This window comes from Ptychodera flava, chromosome 4, assembly GCF_041260155.1.
Source record: "Ptychodera flava strain L36383 chromosome 4, AS_Pfla_20210202, whole genome shotgun sequence".
Classification (NCBI taxonomy): Eukaryota; Metazoa; Hemichordata; class Enteropneusta; family Ptychoderidae; genus Ptychodera; species Ptychodera flava.
The window spans coordinates 9110529-9132782 of NC_091931.1; the positions used below are offsets into that span (position 1 = coordinate 9110529).

Consider the following 22254-nt stretch of genomic DNA (forward strand, 5'->3'; position numbering starts at 1 on the left):
TTTTACCACTTGGCTAGCTTATACGCCGTCATAAAATTCGAATGATAAATTCGCCCATGACAGCCAGTTGTTTTTCAAGGAATCAATTCGCGTCAGCTGTATTATTGATTACAACGCGTTCGCCATCAGGCAATCTTCTTTCTTAGGATACATGCCTTCTGCACAGACCCGGATTGAACGTGACTTTGTACAATCGCGACGAATTCTCTCCAGCGGCTCCTGTCTTTGGGAACTTTCTACCCTTTGACAATAATACCTCTTCCAAGATCGACACTTTCCAAAGACGCCTAAAATCGTAAATTTTCAGACACCATTTTCATTTGCCTCATCTCTAAAAGCGCCATTGAGCCAACTTCGGATGCTAGGAGCTATATACATTTGTCAGGTGGATACATAGATAAAGGTCGATTACAAAGTAGAAAAAAATACTTTTGAAAATCGAAGAAAAAACAAAAAGTCGCAAGTAAATGGAATGGTCATGTGCTCGAATTTTCTCTTCTAAACTTGGCTTCAAATAAATCTTGTAAGGCCATAACGTCCACCAAAGAGAAAGCTACCGTTCACGTTTAAAATGACAATCAAACACTTAGTCCAGCTACAGGGAATTAATCAGACTAATAAAAGCTTTACAAACAAAAGCAATGGAAAGGAAAAACGCATCAGTCGTACAACAACACACAAAAATTAGACATAAAAAGAAGACAAATCTGTGAGAACTTAAACATCATTGGAGATCCCCCATAGACTCACAATAAATTCCAGGCACAGGGCATAGTGCCAAATCGCATGAGCTCATGGTAAACATCAACAAATGCCTTTATAGAATGAGAGAGTCTTTCAAACAATCAAACACTTATCTATTCAAAATAACAAACAGCAAAGTAGAAATCCCGAACAAACAACAATCTTCAGCTTTTAAAACTTTGCTAAGAAAAAAGTATCAAACATACAACAAAACCGAATATAACATGAATAAAAAAGACATTACAATAAAACACCGTCAATTAACAAGGAAATTTCCCACAAAGAAAGTGGTGTCATAGAATAGTTTCAGTGAATGGACAGGCATCTACAAAATAAAGACAAATGACGCGAATATTTAGCATAGAAAACACAAAAGATTGACACAGAAATATATCACAATAAGCTGAAAAAAAATAAAACATTGAAATGTATTGTCTTATCAACATTAAAATACGCAGACCCAAATGACCACTACTGCCTAATATTCACAAACAACGTGAATTAATTTTATCGGACATCTCATAGCCAAGGTTATTGAAGCCCAAAACGAATCATCGGCAATTAGAAAAAACGAAACACAACAACAAGACTAACAACAACAAAAGCAACGAAACAAAAACTCAACTGATTTTGTCAGTAATCCCTGTACAGGGCAAATACCTACAAACCATTCATAGTCACAAAATGTACACTGAGAAACCAGAAGCTGGAGTAAGGCAACCGAAGAGTCCGAGAAAGAATGTTTTAAGGTTACTCAATATCGCAATATGGACAATCTTTCCAGCTTTCACAAATACTGCAATATCAATTTTCTTTTGACAATAACTCACATTTTGGTTTCATGATCGACTTCACTTGTAGTTTGATTTTTATTGTCGAAATTAAATGAATTGTCATTCTCACTTTGATTATCCTCCTGATTCCAAAACAAAATAGTTTAACAAAGATTTCATTTTCAATTGATATTCTTATGTTACTTTTCTGTGATTTATATATCATCGTCGTTACAATATTTATTATGATTTATGTTCTGATTGAAAAAAATTCAGTTTGCTCTTGATTTTAATTTTCATGAAATTTTCATTCGAATTTGACTTCATTTTTGATTTTGGAATGAAAAATGGCAGCTGTAATCACTAGCCTTTGAAAATCGCCCTGTTCAAAGTGATTGTAACAAGAAATTTGCATCCAATTTTATGGTTGTCCAAAGTTTACGGACACTCATGATTTCACCAATGTACCAATGATTGTTGATATTGCAGGTGATTTGTTTCACAAGAAGTGGAGGGGGCCAAAATACAAATTTCATCTTATCGGAGTTAATACTAATGCAATCTTCACCATATAATTTTCAGGCCTATTTATGAATTTATTTGTGGAAACAAAAATCAAAACGTTAAGGAGAAACAAAACTAAAATAAAAATAAAAGTGAACTTTATACTTGCAAAAAGAACACTGAAATTACACAAAACAATTTGATACTGAAATAATGATGAAAGAAGGAAGAATGGCCAATTTTACGATATTAAGGAACTTTAAAAAATGAGTTTGTAAGCCTCCTCGGTTGCTATACCTGAAACGATTAAACAGATATTGATGTGCTTGAAACCATCCATAAAACGATTGACATCAAATAGCATTGACATTTGACTTCAATCCAGAACAATGCTGCGCAATCTGCCCAGCCAGTTTTCGAAAAAGCAAACAAAACAAAATTAACACACCACCAAACAACGGCACAAAACACAAAACCAGGAGACTGAAAAATTATTAAATGATTCACTAGAATCTTATGAAAGAGCAAAATCGCAAACAGGACAAAATATACCACTCTCCCGACTCAAGGCTTTTCCAAAGAACAATATTAACTAAAACACGCATGTTTACCTTAAAATAACTGTGATAATACACTAACTCAATCGACTGATTAAAAGGCTTCATAATCAGAGCCTCGAAACGCTCGTCAAATGGATAACAAATTAAGCGAAATTTTCACATGTACTTTACGGGTAAAGTAACGCCCTATAGTAGCATTTCACATACAACAATCAGACAATAAACACTAAACGAATCCTGACTAAACACTAAAACAGTTTCTATACGTTGAGCTTGCTCAGATCTGCACACTGTCCTGGCCTGTTGGTCCAGAGTTTGCTGATCTTCCCTTGTCGTGTGGTTTGCGATAGTCATCAAGCCTTTTCTTCCATTCTACTTTCATTTCATGTATGACATACCCTTTAACATTTCTAGATTCTAGATCGGCGATCATGCGATTAACCTCCTTGTCAGCTTGTGCTTCACTAGGTTGTGTTTTTCTCAGGTGACACGCAGCTCGGAGAACGGCTAGACGACGATAGAAAATGTTATCAACCGGCTCTCCTTGGCTGTGTAGATGATCAATTGCTTGTTTTGTTGATTCAAGAACTTCATCAGCGAGCACTTTGGGATCTTCCTTCTCGACTTTAAGGCTTTGTGTTCCTATTGAAAGCGCTTTCCTTGATGAATAAGCGAAATTTCGATAACAGAGTGCTGCTATCTCCAAAGCCAATTCTTTACAATCTTCGGAGCTTGCAAGCTCCTTTGTGATGAACCATTTTGTCTCCTCATATCTCATAGAACTTGAACCACCCAATGCTATGAACTCACCAACTCTGTCAGTGAAGAATTTATTGAATATCTTCGGTTCACCCTTGTATTCCTTGATTGTAATTTCCACTGGTTCCGTGACAACATTGTAATTACCAAACAAGTAGACAGCCTGGATGCTATAATCCCCTGCTTCTTTGAAGTAGAATCCCTTCGTCCCATAAACTAAAGGCACCACTTCACTTATTCTGTCTGCCTCATCTTTAGATTGAGGTGGGTAGAGTTCTTTCGGACAATAAGTAACCGATCCACTTGTCAAGGAATCAACTGCCTTTACAGTACCATTAGGATCGCTGATGTATATTGTAACCCATCCTGCAGTGGGGTCTAACTTACTTTCAACTTCGAGTACCTGATTGTGCATATTCTTTAGCTTCAGTTCCAGTCTGACCACTTCCATCTGCATATACCTCACCTTGTTTGGTTTTAGAGTAAACTTCAACCTCTGCGAGATTTTGTCTTTACTTTTCTCTGGCATGTTGAGTTGTGGTGAATGCATCAGGAATGGCGAAACTCCAGGCTGCACCCAGTTTACTGGGCCATGACGAAGAAATCGAATCTCCTCATCGTCAAAGGAAAACAGGAAATTCTTGAAGTAGCTATCTTTTCCATTTCTGATGTTATAGATATGCTCGTAATTCATGAAAGAGAGGGAATCTGGTTTGCCTTTAAGAAAGGAATGCCACAAATTAAATGAGTGGCCAATCTCATGCACAATGGTATGGAGAAGTCTTCTCTGAGCAGTAGCTTTTATTTGACTATCTTGCGAGTCCAACCCTTGAAACCACAAGTGACCTGTGAAAACAGCACACCCTTTGCGGTTTTTGCTGTCGAACATCAACCCTAATAAGTCAGGGTTAATGTAATGAGGAGCCAGCAGAATCCATACATTCCATCTTGAGGGGTCCTTGTCATGATGTGTAGCCATAACTTCATAAAGCTCAGAGTTGGTCCAAGGTGTAGAGGGCTCAGGGTCATAAACCTAGAAAGGAGATGGGTGGCCAAACTCTTGTTTTTGTATATACAAATACACAAGATTGATGTATAAAACCAGCAGTAACAAAAAGTTTACATGTGATTATAACGAATTACTTTTGAAAGCAAATGGTATTCTCGATCGGAGCAGTGTTATGCAAAGAGGAATTTCTGTCATCTTCTTCACTATAGTAAGCCAATCATGTTTACTGCTGCACTAAAATAACAATACAAGAATGACCTAAACGCTTTTCTTGGAAATACTTGTATTCAGAATCATTGTACAAATTGTTCATTCTATCGTGAGTGGAAATACTCTTACATACATGCAAATGCATAATAACAAAAAAGGTGAAAAATTGATGTGTATTTGTAATTTTCAAAAACATTTTCTCATGGTTTGTAATTAAAAATTAAAAAGCTTCCTATTTGTATTGGGAACTGTATCGTTCGGCGTTATTCATCGAAGTTTAAGAAAAAATCCCCGAGACTCCACTTCCAGATTACTCTTGATGATTTCATCAGTATATTACATTTGAACTAACCTTATTTGAAGTGGCCTTAGAATTCGTGATTTCGATTCCGGCATCTTCTAGGACACTGAACACGGTGATTTCACGATCGCCGTCCACAGCCCTTTCAGGGTGACTTGATGTATTATAAATCGGTAACAATAACTCGTCACTTCCACTGTAATCTATATCAACTGTAACATGCCTGAAAAACTGCAAAAATGCCAAGTACACACGAAACAGTTGTTACATATTCAGGTACAAGCAAACATGGAGGTAATATCGATGTAAATAAACGATGGGAAAGCGAAGAGGCTGGATGTTACAGACATTTGAAAGTACTTCCGATATTTAATTACAATACTCATTGTGGGCAATTGAAATTTACCTTGCTATATCTGACACACTTATGAGCGATGCCAAGTTGGCGCAATGTGATTTCTGCCGTCCAATCACCATCAAGATACTTTATACTGACTGAGAATGCAGTCGGTACCTGTCTTCCTCCTGAAATAGCATTACCATACCCGATCAAATTGCCATCTTCCTTTTTCCTTAAAAGGAAACAGAGAGCGTATAAATTCCATGTTATTGCGATTGTTTTGGAATCATGAACCTTTAATCTACTAAATTTGTCACCACATTATTGTAAATAGAAAGCTGAACTCCAGTTGCAAGATGAAAATATGATATTAGTTTCTAGAAGGTAGTGACTGATCATGATATCTTTCTCAGTAAATTGACAAGGTGCTACGCTTACTTGACACAAACGTAAAGAATGGGCCGACTATATTGGATATAATTGTAGATATACTGCAAAATGAAAAATAGTTTCAATGAACGGTACGCGATTACGTTTTAGGTAACTCATATGGACGTAAAATGCTTTCCTATTTGGTTTTTAGACATGTAGACTTCGGTTCGACGTATCAGCACCCCAACATTCTTTGTATTCCTGCTAGAGCTACAAACTGCAGAGATCTAGAAGACCTTCCTCAAATGAAACTATTTATAAAATTTAATGAACTATCATAAATGAAAAGCAGGGCAACTTCACTTCCTTAAGTGTGAAAGGAGGGAATAGTTATTCTAAAATAATTTATATACAAGACGCGCCTTATTGGAATTTATCAGTGCTGAATCCCTCTAAGATACCAAGATCAATTGAAATTAAAGCTGCAAGAAGCCTTGGCGGGGTCCAAGCTCTTGTCACGGTTTCTAGCATATTGTCTTGATTTGTGTCCAGTGCATAGTTGATACTTTTGCTGCAAAAAATGCCATTGGCTTGTTGTTATGGGACTAGTCACCAGGGAAGACAAAGTGATATTTAGGTTGTTTGTCAAGAGGAGTAGTGTTAACGATGTTCAATATGGTCAGAAAAATATGGGATTTTTGTTGCTAAGGACGTTATTGCTATTAAAAGTATGATTTGACAGTTTTTTGCAGCATTATTAGCGCTTTCACACTGCTTTATGGATGCGTTTGCTAAAAATAATCCACCATTTGCTTGTTTCTGTGGGTGCGTCATTGTTGCTAAGAAGGATTGGTCATATCTAAGGTGTTTACTGAGTGGAGCAGCCGTATCCTTGTACAATTGGCAAGAAAAATATGTTGCTATGGGCGTGGCATGGGTGCTAGAGTCACTTATTCAAATGTGTGTGGTGACATTGCCACTTGTACACTGCAGAAAGGCTATTTTTGTTAAATTTATTAAAATTTTCCTGTCGCTGTCGGTGTGCTCAATGTTGCTAAGATTACTATGTTCTTATTGAATAGAGCAGCTGTCACTCTTGTTACTTTGGCGCGAAAAACATTGAGTTTGATATTGCTATGGGCGTGGTCATGGTTGCTCGGGTCATTTCTTCACTTGTAGTGTATTTGACTTATTTAACAGCTCAGTGGACAATTTTGTAATCACATTAATGAGTTTAAAGGTAAACGTTGAGCTCAAATGGTCTTTTCCAAAGTCCTGTCTTGTCGCCACCAAGGCAACAAATTGAAACAGCGGGCGCAAACTTGCAATTACTCGCACTAATGGAAATGTGGCAAAGTTTTAATACAGATGGTCTGTTGATCACTGTGAAGAAGAATTTTAGAATATTATTTCTTGGTTCTAGTAGGTTTTTTGCAAATACCAATATAACGACCAAACCGCGTGACTGATTGAAACCACTTTATGAAAAATTCAAGCACTCCAGTAACAATGATATTCGTAACATTTTAGTTCAAATTTGGTGCGCTCTTACAAAAGTAATTTTTGTAGATTAAACTTGATGTTTCAGAAGTTTACGTGTAATGGTTTTGAGTCCGAGGTTGACAAAAAAGAGAAGAGAAAGAAGTAGATGAAAAACTAGATCAAGCACAAATGAGATCCAAGCCTCAATACTGAGAAGTCGAGAATCTAAAGAAAAGTGCAGTCGTCGCTTTGGCGTGTATTGATGTAGGGGCTCAGCGCGATATTGCGGTGCATTGCCCATAACTTAATTGACGCAAGTAGATACAGTGGACTTTGATTGAGCTCGACGAGTCTACATGTTGCTTATCACTAGAAAACTAAACATTTGCAACAAATTGAGTCTTTGGTCTTAGATTACAGCGCGCTGTGAATGTTTCCCATACACTGACTAGTCTACAATCACGACAGTCGTTTAGCATGCCACTCACAACAAGCTTGACACTGCTCTACACATCACCAAAGTTTTGTTTCAGGTATTTACCTTGATTTGGGAAATACAACTCCGACGAAAATCACTGGCATATTTTTTGAGTGTACATGTCGGATCTATATCTCGAAGAAAGTCCTCAACATCAACCTGACTGACTCTGGACGTTCAGTTGAACATTGCTTCGGCAAGGTGAAGAACATTATCGCCGTCTCCTACATGCTAACTTTAATACCCGTTGCCGTGTGTGATGCCGTCTGGGAAATTACGTGCCAAAATACAGTGAATTATTTCAGAAACGCTGGATATGTTATTTAATGGCACAAAATGTACTGTGTTGATTGAGAATCGCACTTGCATGTGTAAAACCAACACTTTTTTCCAGTCCATTTTGCTGCTGTGTTATGTATTTGAGAGAAGTGTCAATGAAGAAGTTTCATTTAACTGAGACAAAAGAGAAAGCAGGAAAAAAGTTTCACGCAGGAGCATGAGGAGTGTTAAGAATTTTCCGGTTGATAATATTAATTGAAGGCCCTATTGATTCAAACTTGTTGATAGAATTGACTGCACTGGACATGCAACAGACTGTATGCCAAAGGAACTGTTGTCGTGATTGCTGACATGGAGAGTAGAAGAAAAGTTTATTTTGAAAAGAGTTTACTAAAGCTTGTTCCTTCATAAAGTTCAAAAATTAAACACCCAGAAGAAAACTTTGGTGATGTGTCTGTAGTGCAGTGTTAAGCTTGTTGTGCGTGACATGCTGAAATGAATGTCGTGATTGTAGACTGGACAGTGTATGGGAAACGTTCACCGCGCGCTGTTATCTAACACCAAAGACTCAAATTGTTGCAAATATTACTTTCCTAATGATAAGCAACATGTAGACTTGTCGAGCTCTGCAAGGCAAACAGGACACTCAAACAAATTGCAGACCCTTGTATTCCAACTTTCAAAAACAGAGTGACACCCCGCGACAAAGGTAAAACAAATGGTGATATATATATATATATATATATATATATATATATATATATATATATATAATATATATATCAAAGAATACGGCCTGATGTCCTCGTGGGAAATCACAGTGCTCGATGCTAAGACCTTAAATTTGCAAACATCAAGATATCTCTGATATATATCTGTGATATATTAATGATCCGCACCCGAAGGGCGGGCCAAAACATACCAAAAATGCAGATATCACTGATATATATGTCTGATATATTAAAGTCACGCGCCGAAAGGGCGCGCTGAAAAGTATATGTCTGATAATATGTTATAGTTACTGCCCCGAAAAGCGGTCGGAGTAAAAATAAACTTTTCTTGCATAGTTCTTACGCTGTTGTTCGACACTATACATCTTATCAACAGGTGTTAGAGCCCTATAACTATAGGGCAAATTCTTAATTTGATTCATTTTTAAATGCATCAGTGGACTTTTTGGATTTATCCGCCCCAGCATACTTTAGTTTATCCAACTCTGGCAAAGATCAATGGCATCAGCTAAAGAGCACACAAACTGAAAATTATGAAAGAGTATGCAAATTGTGAATTCCTTGGCGACATTTTGCCAAATTGTGAAAAATTGAGCACAGTAACCTACCGAAAAACATTTTTCCGAAAAGTACAAGACATATACAACTTAATTGGTACTTAAAATGTTTTTAAAAAATGACAATACTGAAAGGTAAAAATATTCAATTAGATAAATGTTCTAATCTCAGAATTGTTGGCTGTGAAAATTGTAAATTTGGTAAAAAATAAATTATTCCATTTAGTCACACATTTTCTCATTTAAATTAGTCTTTACTGTTCAAAGGTTTACTTTTTTGTTACTGTGCGATGAAATGTTTGAATTTCATTCACTGTATCATAGACCCTAGAGCAAAACTGCATGAACTGGAAATGAATGGTTTTACATATTGATAAGTGATGTGAGAAATTGATTTGATTTCATCATAGATTTGTATAAGATCAAGCGTGGTGACCCCATCATTTTCTCCAATATTTGACTATTCTCATTTGCCAGAATTCAAACATCCATGGTAATTGTTAAGTCTCCTAGTCTTCTATATGTTGCTCTCTGGCCTGATCTTGTGTACAAGTATATATGTTTCATTATCAATCGAGTGTCCTATGGTAAGAGTTTCTTGTTGCGACTTCCACGTGGATTATTGTCTGAACTTGTGCGTTAAGCTGCTGAATATTGTCTGAACTTGTGCGTCAAGCTGCTGAATATTGTCTGAACTTGTGCGTCAAGCAGCTGAATATTGTCTGAACTTGTGTGTCCAGCTCTGTGGCTGTTTCCGTGGACTGACGCGTCGTGGAGCGGAGTGGGCACTGAGAACCAGCATGATTAAAGTGAGGAGAGAGCTCTCGTCGTCGGGTCTGTGAACATTCTGTTAATTTTTTAAGTTTAAACAATTTTTTGTTCGTACCTGGTCACGCTTGTAGAACAAATAATTTCAATATTATGAATAGTTGCTTTTGCTGTTACTATGTGACGCTCTGTGATTAAATAAGGATAAGACATTTTTAACCATAATTTTGTGTATAGTTTCCTTTATTTGACCATCTTTTGTTGCAGCCAGCGGGTCTGTTTGGAGTCGTTTTACTTGTTAAAAAACGCAGTAGACGACAACTTTCATTTTGCCTTGTTGAGTACTTGTGGTCATGACAAATGTGACCGGACAAGGTTTAAGGGAATTTCAGCTTCGAGTTTGAGACAACAGGAATACTACAGTACCAACTCTTTTCACATCCATTTGAATGTTTCATCGGGGAATTGCTTCGTACATGTACATAAATCCAGTCCTAGCGAGACATAAAAGGTACCTTTGTAATATTTTTGTAATTGAGGACGAACACGCCGGTAGAACTGAGGTTGATGAAACTTCACCCGAGTTACAATTTCAGCAGGCTAATATCCTCTGTCACATAGAATAAATGCCATTCTCCTTTGTTATGAGGAGTGTCCATCTTTTAACGAAGTGTATATTAATTCCGAATGTCCTACTCATCCACTTCGTTCATAGAGATAAATGTGGCCAGGGACAAATAATTACTGACTTAACAGTGACCCAAGGCTTAAATTAATAGCTTCAGTTTAAACATGACCATAAAAAAAACCAAAAAATAAAATAAAAATAAAAATTGCGTAATCTTAGCTCTATGTGATCTCTGACCTCTCAAAATTGAAAATGGCCAGCTTGGATAACGCACATGAAGGAAAAGTATGACTCACTGACTATTTTAACCCTCGGCGACAACTTCTGCTTAGGCCGAACAAAACAAGTTGTGCTGTTCCGATAACCCGACGTACCCAAACTTTTCAACCTGTCGACCCATAACTTTTTAGAAGTACGTAAACATGGAAATAACCAAAAAATCAAACAATTGAACCCGTAAAATCACGCGTTCGTTACTTGGCATTTGATTCTTGCTTGAACGAGGATGTTGTTTAAGTTTTTTCCTTTCATATGTATCATACATTTTTCTGTAAATGTTGTGGCCAGTGTTTGACTGCCCTGAACCCCCAAAAATGCATATTTAAAAATCAAAATATTTTGGGGAAAAAAATTGAACAATGTGTAAATTTTGGAAATCAAGCATGGTGATCCCCATCTTTTTCTTTAATATATGATCATTCTAATTAACAGATACCACAAACCTTGCTCTCTGGCCTGATCTTGTGTACATGCATGTTTTACTGTCATGAGCGTCATTTGAACCAAACGCTTGTTAAACTATCTTGTACATCAGAGTCAGAGCTAGCTCTGTCAATGTTTAGGCATGCAGTGAAAGTGACACTGCAGTAGCACGGCAGTACCTGATAGTGACACTGCCCGTAGTTAGTGGCTGTATTAACATGAGATAATTTTGACAATATTTTGGTTTAGTTTATAAAGCTGCGTGCTTGTTCTACTGCCTACAGCATATTGAACGGTCGAGTATTCAGCTTGCCAACACAGCATGTGTATCTATAACATTCATTTATATCATTGACAAATGACCGTCAGTCTGGACTCTACTTATTAAAATTTATATTTCTATAACCTGAGTGGACAGTTCTGCTGGTGGATATTTACTTGTCCCCGAGTCTGTCTGATAGCTCAGTAAAAAGCTTCGTACTTTCCGATTACTATACATGTGTGTACTTTGTGTGTGTACTGTGTCTGTGTGTCGTCTGCTCACGCATACCGTGTTGCTCGGTCGCGCACAGAATTGAAACATCTAAGTCGGTTACTGTGACCAACTCTTTTGGGTTGGAAGCAGTGGCCGACTGGTTTTGTGTGAGGCCTAGCAGCTAGGCGATGTTGCCGTGAGTGTGTGGGGGTTCGAATCCCGTTTGGATTATAGTAAAATTTACATTTATATTAAATTATCACCTAATACATACACAAGCTTTATATCTATACTTATTTATTTATTTATTTACACTTAATATTTTACAGTTTTATTGAACATTTTACACATTTATTAAACAGTCATTTTCATCGGGGCTCATTCAAAAAATTGAAATAACAGATCATAGAAATACGTACAAGAAGAAAGAAACTACAGGGAAACAACACTTGGATGATATAAAAATGGTATTTTTTTATTATTAAATTACCTACCAAAACTTTTGAAATGTGTCAGAAAATATAAAAAGTAAAAGGGGACCAAACAATTCTCAGGTCCCCTCGACAAGCATAGCAAAACTTTCAAGTCCCCCTCTACTATCTCCAAAGTTTCGAATCCCCCTAAATTCCTCCATCCCCTCTCACCGTTTTTGTTTTAAACGTAGCCTCATATAATAATATTAGACTAAACATTTAGTGCTCATCACTTTAAAGTGGTTGTCTTTTCAGGAAGGGTTAAGTCTTAAGTCTTTGTCTGGTTACAGTGTGACCAGACAACTTCTAAGGGAATTTCAGCTTCGAATTTGTGACAATAGGAATACTACAGTACCAACTCTCTTCACATCCATTTGAATGTTTCATCAGGGAATTGCTTCGTACATAATCCAGTCCTAGCGAGACACAAAGGGTACATTTGTAATACTTTTGTAATTGAGGACGAACACGCCAGTAGAACCGAGTATGATGAAACTCCACTCGAGTTACAATTTCAGCAGGCTAATATCCTTTGTCACATAGAGTAAATGCCATTCTCATTTGTTATAATGAGTGTCCATCTTCTAACGAAGTATATATTAATTCCGAATATCCTACTCATCCACTTCGTTCATAGAGATAAATGTGGCCAGGGACAAATTACTGACTTAACACTGAACCAAGACTTAAGTTAATAGCTTCAGTTTAGACATGACCAGAAAAAAAATTGCGTAATCTTAGCTCTATGTGATCTCTGACCTCTCTGTCAAAATTGAAAATGGCCAGCTTGGATAACGCACATGAAGGAAAAGTATGACTCACTGACTATTTTAACCCTCGGCGACAACTTCTGCTTAGGCCGAACAAAACAAGTTGTGCTGTTCCGATAACCTGACGTACCCTACTTTTGAACCTGTCGACCCTTAACTTTTTAGAAGTACGTAAGCACGGAAGCAACAAAAAGAAAGTAAACAATTAAACCCGTAAAATAACGCGTTCGTTACTTGGCCTTTGATTCTTGCTTGAACAAGGATGTAAACGACATCCTCATTTTTTCCTTTCATATGTATTTTTTTCCTTTCATATGTATCATACATTTTTCTGTAAATGCTGTGGCCAGTGTTTGACCGCCCTAAACCCGCGAAAAATGCATATTTAAAAATAAAAATATTTTGGGGAAAAAAATTGAAGAATGTGTAAATTTTGGAAATCAAGCATGGTGATCCCATCTTTTTCTTTAATATATGATCATTCTAATTAACAGATACCACAAACCTTGCTCTCTGGCCTGATCTTGTGTACATGCATATTTTGCTGTCATGAGCGTCATGTGAACCAAACGCTTGTTTAACTACCTTTTATATTAGAGTCAGCGCCATCTCTGTCAATGTTTAGGCATGCAGTGAAAGTGACACTGCAGTAGCAGGGCAGTATCTTATAGTGACACTGTCAGTAGTTAGACGCTGTATAAACATGAGATAATTTTGACAATTGTTATGTAGGTCATTTTCACACACTCATCATGACCTGAGTTCAATTAGTATAGAACATTCTCAAGGTCACTGCCCCTAATGACCTCACAACCTTGAATTCAATTAGTCATATTTGGAATGTTCTGGAAATTTAATTAGTTGTGTAAGAGGATAATCTTAGAACAGTAATTAGCATGTCGATAAAAGTTCTATGTAAGCACATGGGTATAAAAAGGGACGTGCACAGCTTCCAGTCAGACTTTTGGGATCGTGTCTCTTGTGTGTTACTACAAGTGTTTCGAAACTCCAACAGTAGCCATTCTCAAGACTTTTCAAGACCTTCACTGCCAATGCTGGATTTATACTGTGGACTTGTGCAACTTCAAGCCTCCCAGCCAAAGGACTGTTCACTCATCCGACTGACTGTTACAACTCTGAGACTGGAGCTTTGCCGTCCCAGCTGGGATAAGTAGTCTGTACACTTTTAAAGCTTGTACTCTATCCCGACCTAGCAATTAAATTTATTTTCGTAATAAATTTTGTTTAAACGTTAACTGCTGAGTTCACCCTTTTGTTCGTTTTTTCTGCACGTAACAAGAAAAACGAGCAATGTAGAGTTATAAGTCTGTGAAAATCTGGAAATGTACATGAATGACAGGAGAGACTAAAAAATTACAATGGTTGAATTGTATAGAAAAACGAGCAATGTGGGGTTACAAGTATCTGAAAATCTGTAAATGTACATAAATGAAAGGAGAGAGACTAACCTCGAGGTTGTGAGTACGGTCAAAACTGTCTGGACCTACGCCGAGAGCTGGAAATTGGCGCGCTGAAGTCCAGGGGGGTCCCTTTAAATACTCAATACTTTTGAGTATCATCAGATCCCAAGTCTCATCTCCTTCTGACAAACAATTCTGTACACTTTCTTGTAATTATTGTAAGGAAGACGGTCATTTAATGTCAGAGTGTTTCAAATTGAAAAGAAACTGTGAAGGTCAAAGTGGTCAAAGTGGATCTAAGCCCACCGGCTTTATTTCTTCATCACTCAATTAGAGTCTAATAATGTGTGTAACACATTTTCTAAGGTTAAACCCCTCTTATCCCCAATTAATGAGGTCAAGGTCAATTCTTCTCAAGATAGTATTATGGGTATTTTCGAACCATTTATTCATGATGGTTTATATCACTTTCTAGTGATTTTTCTTCCACTACCCCTGTCAAAATTTGAGAGATACCGGGGCTTCCCAGTCTTTTTTGTTGGCAGATGCCCTGCCGTTTTCTGAAAAGCCATTTCAGGTTCTAAAGTTCTTATTAAGGGGGTAGATTGCAATGACTACATTCCTGTTCCTCTCCATAATGTCTATTTGTCTTCGAACTTTGTTTCTGGACCTGTGACTTTAGGTATTAGGCCTTTTTTGCCTTTTGAAGGGATTCACCTTCATCTTGGAAACGACCTTGCTGGGGACAAGGTCATTACTAATCCACTCGTGACTGATAATCCTAGTTTAGATCAGAATCCAGAGCCAATAGAGGAAGAAATTCCCGGCCTTTTTCCTTCATGTGCTATTACTCGAGCCATGTCAAAGAAAACTTCCGAGAATCAAAATACTCTCAAAAATAATGTCACAGATGTTGACTTAAATGACACCTTTCTCAGTCAGGTGTTTACGAGGATCATTCCGTCATCCCTCAAGGATTTGAAACTTCCAGTAAAACTTCTGCTGACAAAAGTCAGACATTTTCTAGATCAAATATCATTGCAGAACAACACAAAGACCCAGATATTATGTGTTTGTTTGCCAGGGTAGATGATGAAGGTTAAGCTTCAGATAGCTCTGTTTCCTATTATACAAAATCTGGTATTCTCATGCGTAAATGGAGACCTCCAGACGTTTGGTTGATGACGATTGGGCTATAAAACATCAAATTGTGGTTCCATAGCCCTATCGTGCTGAAATATTGCGCCTGGCCCATGACACGCCCTGAGCTGGTCATTTGGGAGTAAGGAAAACTTATCATAAAATTCTCAGTCACTTTTATTGGCCAGATCTCAGGCAGGATGTAACACATTTCTATAAAACTTGTCACACATGTCAAATGGTAGGAAAGCCGAATCAGACCATTCCAAAGGCCCCTTCACAGCCAATTCCTGCATTTCAAGAACCATTTAGTAGGATTCTAATAGACTGTGTTGGGCCCCTACCAAAAACAAGATCAGGAAATGAGTACTGTTGACAATAATGTGTACATCAACTCGGTTCCCAGAAGCCATACCTCTGAGAAATATAAAGACAAAGACTATAGTGAAAGCTTTAGTCAAATTTGTCACTTTATTCGGCCTCCCTAAATTTGTCCAGTCCGATCAAGACTCCAACTTTATGTCTGGTATTTTTCAACAAGTAATGGATCAGCTAGGCATTAAACAGTATAGGTCATCCGCCTATCATCCAGAAAGTCAGGGTGCTCTTGAGCGATTTCATCAACTTTGAAAAACATGATTTATACTGAGGACTTTGTGCAACTTCAAGCCTGCCAGCCAAAGGACTGTTCATTCATCCGACTGACTGTTACAACTCTGAGACTGGAGCTTTGTCGTCCCAGCGGAGATAAGTAGTCTGTACACTTTTAAAGCTTGTACTCTATCCCTGACTTAGCAATTAGATTTATTTTCGTAATAAATTTTGTTTAAATGTTTACTGCTGAGTTCACCCTTTTGTTCGTTTTCTCTGCACGTAACACAATATTTGGTTTAGTTTACACAACTGCGTGCTTGTTCTACTGCATACAGCATATTGAACGGTCGAATATTCAGCTTGCCAACACAGCATGTGTATCTATAACATTCATTTGTATCATTGACTAATGACCGTCAGTCTGGACTCTAATTAAATTATCACCTAATGCATACAGAAGCTTTATATCTATATTTACTTATTTATTTATTTATTTATTTATTTATTATTTATTTATTTATTTATTCATTATTTATTTACTTACACTTTTTTTTAAAGTAGGTCAGTGTTTGGCCGCCCCGAACCCCTGAAAATGCATATTTGAAAATTAAAATATTTTGGAAAAAAAATCCTGCCGACCTACCTACCCTATTTTTTAAAACCATGTTATCAGAACAGCACAGTATTTTTTTGCCTTATCTTTACTGATCATACGGGCCGGAATTGCATTCGTCGGCGGTGGAAAAATAACGCGTACATGGCGTTTTTAAGGCTATATGTGCCTCTTTCAGTTGTATAAGCACTGTGAATTGGAAGACTTAGTCTCGTTAGCGGAGCTATACATGGTGAGTTAATTTCGTTCTGACTGTGCATGGGATGATAAGGACTGGATTGAAATCTTTCGGGAAATGTAAATTTGACGATCAAATCATAAGCCTAGACCCTTATAAACGTGTAAGATCAAACTTGACGGTCATCTTGGACGACGGCCTGCTTACTTATTTTAAATTCTGATACAAAAGTATCCAATTGAATTTCACCGTGCTGAAGTTTACTTTGATGAGGATTATGATTGAACACCGGCTAATTAGATAATTCTTAAAGGGCCTGTGGAACACCTTTATCTACTAACAACCCGTATAATCGCTCTCTGAATCTTGAAGTCAGTTTGGTTCGCCGTCTAGCATTATGTATGGTTTGGTAGTCGGCTTGAAAAGTTGTAGAAGGGTATGTTCCCCAAACGCAGTCGACTTTTTTCGCCATTCCGAAGTTTATCCGTCAGCATATCCTCTGTAACTACCATAGCCACAAGTGTGAAACGAGTACTTTCGTTTACATCGTACGAAACCCCCTGTCATTCTCACTCAGTACACTGAAGTTATGCGGGCTTTATCACAAATGCCAAATAAAGACAAGTAAGTCATCGTTGATGACACAGTCCCATTATTGGGTAAATTGATTACGAGTCCTCGGAGAGGATAGAATCCTGTTCATGAATTGGATTTGCGATTAAAGATACTGCGATACAGATGGGGCTAAATTGCGAGAATTAGTTCCGTGGTGGTGAAAACGTAAAACCAATCTGGGCTGGCACCCTATCTACCAAAGGTCATAAAATAAGTCAATTAGTAATTAATCGACAGAATGTTGCCAAAACGGTTTGTATCCTATAACACCTGTACTCAATTTAATAAAATGTGATGCAGTGCTTCTGGACTTTTACCCCAAAAATCATTATATGCAAATAAGCAATAAATTTCAACACTACTGCTAAGTGTCATTGAGTTTTATTTCAGCACTAATGGATCAATATCTGTAGCAAATTTCATCAAATTCTATGCAATATTTCTGGACATATCATTCTTATTACGAAAAGTCATGAAATATGCAAACGTAAAATTTATTAACATGACACTGATAAACGTAATTATTCACCGTTAAAGCTATGTGAGCTCAACATCTGTATCAAGTTTTATGAAATTTGTTGAATTATTTCTTGGCATATCAGCCTAATTACGAAAATTCATTAGATATGCAAATCAGCAATTAATTGACATGATACTGCTACATATCTTTGCATGCCATTTCTCTGCAAAGAGGTCAACATCTGTATTACTTTCCATCAAATTTTATGCATCAGTTCTAGACCTATCACAGTAATTATGGAAGTTAATCAAATATGCAAGTTAGCAATTAATTGATATGATACTTCTCAATGTCTTCAAACGGCATTACGGTCATGAGAAATCAACATCCGTACAAGGTCTCATCAAATTTGGAACTGTAGCGCTAGACATATCACCCTAATTACAAAAATTCATAAAATATGCAAAATAGCCATTAATTGACACAATATTTACATATGTTGTTGTGTGCTATTAGAGCACTGTATGAATAACATCCTTACAAAACTTCATTAAATCTGGCGCTGTCGCAACAGAAAGAGAACTTTTCTAAAAAGTCCCTAATTATGCAAATTCACGCTAATTATGCAGATCGGACGTGCATATATGAGCTACTGTGTTTTGTTTTTGTACTAAGTTTGAAAGAAATTGGCTCAGGCATGTCTGAGATATCTGCGTGAATGGACATATGGACGGACACATGGACATGACCAAACTTATAAGTCTTTAGGGACATTGTCAGTCGGGACTAAAAATGCTCGTACACAAAACTAGATTTAATAGCATTATTCTTTATTATCTTAATCGGCCAATCTCGAGCTGCTGTGCGTGGACTTAAATACAGGAAACAAATGGCCGTCACGCGGCATATTGGATCGGATCATAAAAAATCGATGTATGACATTGAGAGTAATCCTTGTACAAAGTATGAAAGAAATCGTTCCAGGCGTCTTTGAGAACTTTGCGAGAGAGGACGGACGGACGAAAGGACATAATCAAATTCATTTGTCCCCCGGACGATGTTTGTTGGGACTAAAAATTAACTATTTGACAGAAAGGGCTGAATATTGTGCAATCGTGAAAAATTAAACTTACTTGACTTCTGATGACTTGAAGTAAACTTCTATTTGGCCATTTTCTATTAACTCCCCGCTGATAACATTCAGGACTGGAGAATATTTACTAAGTTTGTCGACATCGACACGGAGTTCGAAAATTTTTCCTTTGGTCCTAACATCATGGTAACTGCCGCTGACCGGATGTTTATCTGTACTGTCTTTTATCTTGTCATCATCTAGTGCACGCTGAGGGACTTAGAGAGAAATAATAAGAAAATGTAAATCTTGACATTTGCAGCGTATGGTCTAAAATTTATTGCGTATAAATAGTCCGTTGCTATAAGTTTGACATTTTTGCGTTTAAAGGAGCAAAGCGGACCAAGATCGAAGTTATTGCATTGTCAATTTGCTGTAAATTTCTAAAAAGCCGTTTAACAAGTTTCTTTCAGATACATTGACATACAGTGGGTTCCTGTCCGAGTAATTATGATGCCATTGATGAAAACGATGTTTCCACAAATATAAATGGTTGTAAAGAATGATATATTTCGATTCCTTATAATTTTATATCAAGCATTGTCACAATATTTTTGATTCATATATCAATACTTCTCCGAAATCTTTCTTTGATATGTCCAAATATCCAAGAAAATGAAAGCTTCATTCACAATTCTCTTGCTCCGGAATGGTGTCATGGTGCTTATACAATAATATTCGAAATGAAGCGTATTTAGATATTTTAAAGTATCAGAACAAAAGTTTTACGAAACCAAGGCGTGCAAATTCACAAATTTCTTGCAGGTCATCATATGTACCAAAGCAGAAAGAAGATAGAACGCGAACAACACAACGCTTTTATCCTGATTCCCTGTCGTACAATTTTGATACGATGCAGCATGCGATGAATAAATTAAATGAAATTACGTTAAATCTCTTAATGCAAAAACTGTTGATGTTCGTATCAGCTGCCCATGCAAGAACATCAGAGTAACAATGATTGAGGTTAGATTAGCTTGATGTAAATCACATGCCACGTCTACAAATGGGACATGATCACGTACAATTTTTTCGAACTGCCATTGTAACTAGTGCCGAATGAAATTATCAGAAATAATGGCTTCAATTTGTGTACTATTTGTTGTATCGGTGTACTTTAGGCACAAACGTGTTAGCATTAATCGTCACAGATTCATCTAAACCAACCTTTTGGGAGTTCTCCAGTCGCCATTCTAACTGTAGTGTAGCAGCTGGTGTGTCCTCACCGGCTCTCGGTCGGTTGTACATTAAGCTGATACAAGGCCTAGAATTTATAAGTACCCGTTGGCAATAAGTCAAAGGTCACTGCGTTTGTATATTGCTACGTGCCTCTCTCCGGACAGGAAGCTGAAAACGCTCTGACGATTTCGCAACCAAGGAGAGGAAAACATAATATCATCGGACTTCGCATGCAAAATCACATAACTTTTTACGAAAAATGTACGAAGCCAGCCATTTCTTAGCTTTATAAGGAACACTACAGTGTACAGTTAATACGCTAGTCTATATTAACAAGAAGATTATCCCCAGATTTAACTCCGAGTGACAGTTGTTCTGTAAATAAAGCTTAACGATTACGCCGCGAACTGGCTGTTTCAATGTTCATTTTCTTCCAATTTTCACGTCATGTATTATTTCAATGATACCTCAAATTCAGACAATTGTGTAAAAAAGTCTTGAACTTAATTACCGGCTAGGAGTTTCCACCGAAAATGTGAGCGAACGGGCTTTTTAACTGAGTTTTTACGACTCTAAAGGTCGTATACACAAATCTCTGTCATTTACTCTCTTCCGCTTTTGGCATTTCAGTGCAACGTCTGGAGAGTGTAACTTGGCGCGACGTTGACGGATTAGCCTCATCTTTGCACAGGTGGTAGCTAGTGACTATTTCTACAATACCTTGTCCCAAAATTCCGATAATGTTCCGTCAACAAAAGATATAGTGACGACGTGGACAAAAGCCGTTAATTTATTCAGAATCCACCACATGACTTTCAAGGCTAATTGTGCAAAAACAAAGCTGAGTATCAAAAATCAAAGACACAGTTTTTTAAACACTTTACCCTCCTGTCGATTGCCGTAAGCAGCTCACGCAATGTCATCACTTCCTCGTACTTGAGTGAAAAAACACAAAAACACACATTTTTGAGCAAAGCAAACACACGCACACAGGTTTTGAAACATTCTCACAAGTTTAGTAATCTTAAATTGTCGAACTACCAAAATATATACTGCATGTCGGGTGTGTAGATTCATTTGTATAGTGAAAAGTCTGTTTAAAGAAATGCAGTGTCTGCGAACAATGGTCTCCCCCTTAAATTTGGCCACTTCATGGCAACCCCCATTATAAATGGTACATCAACACGATTGGAACCAAATTTGGGATAATTGGATTTTCATATTTTTCAAATTTCTCAAAACTGTGTGGTGTCCTATAGCTGAATGTTGCGATATTACAAATTACTCATAAAAACAAGTGCATAACTTAAATCAAAAGCAGACGAGCTTACATTTGCAGATCAAATAGACATATATGACTTCACCATCCAATTATCCCAAATTAGTTCAAATCGTGTTAAACATAAACGGTGAGGCCATGCAAAGGAAGCCCTATGAAACGTTCCTGCGTACATAAATCCCGTCAAAAAACTTTCTTGAGCTCTGATTCACAATATTAGGTCTTGCTTGTCTAATTTTAAGAGGGACAGCATGATACAAATAATTCTTGCTGTAAATTTTAGAGCAGCCGAACAGTAAACTATAGCGAGGCGTTTGGAGAGCGAGCCACTCACATGACTTAGCGACGTTTTATTCGCTGTATCACGTGATAGAGGGATTTTTTGTTCTGGCCACGGGTCGGCTGTTCTTTATTTACACTACTGTCGAGTACGATTTGTTCTTGTTAAATTGGCTGCAAATGATTAAATGAATTGTAATTTCAATGTTAATGGTGAGAAAATTTTGTGGACAAAATGGCCATGAAAATAATAAATGCTCAGTTCTAGATAAAAGTAGCACAAAGGGGGATTCAAAACAATAGTATTTTTACTGTATGTCAATTGTCAGGCGCCTGTCGTTAGTAAGCACCTTTCCAGCCAACTACTCCTATATTTCACAGACAAAAGCGCTCATTATATTGTACAATAAGTGATGCATAGTTGCTACATTGCAAAATGATGTGAAATT

At 37.2% G+C, this 22254-nt stretch overlaps 1 protein-coding gene across 1 annotated transcript; it reads right to left on the reverse strand.

Annotated features, from left to right (window-relative positions):
- Window positions 1-470: 470 nt before the first annotated feature.
- Window positions 471-20260, reverse strand: LOC139130587 (uncharacterized). The gene is made up of 5 exons (XM_070696336.1): window positions 20236-20260; window positions 19070-19286; window positions 5267-5432; window positions 4912-5091; window positions 471-4373 (listed from the first exon to the last, which is right to left on the reverse strand). Exons 1-5 carry the CDS (start codon window positions 20258-20260, stop codon window positions 2859-2861), a joined length of 2103 nt encoding a protein of 700 aa, XP_070552437.1. The 3' UTR covers window positions 471-2858.
- Between the last annotated feature and the right edge of the window lie 1994 nt (window positions 20261-22254).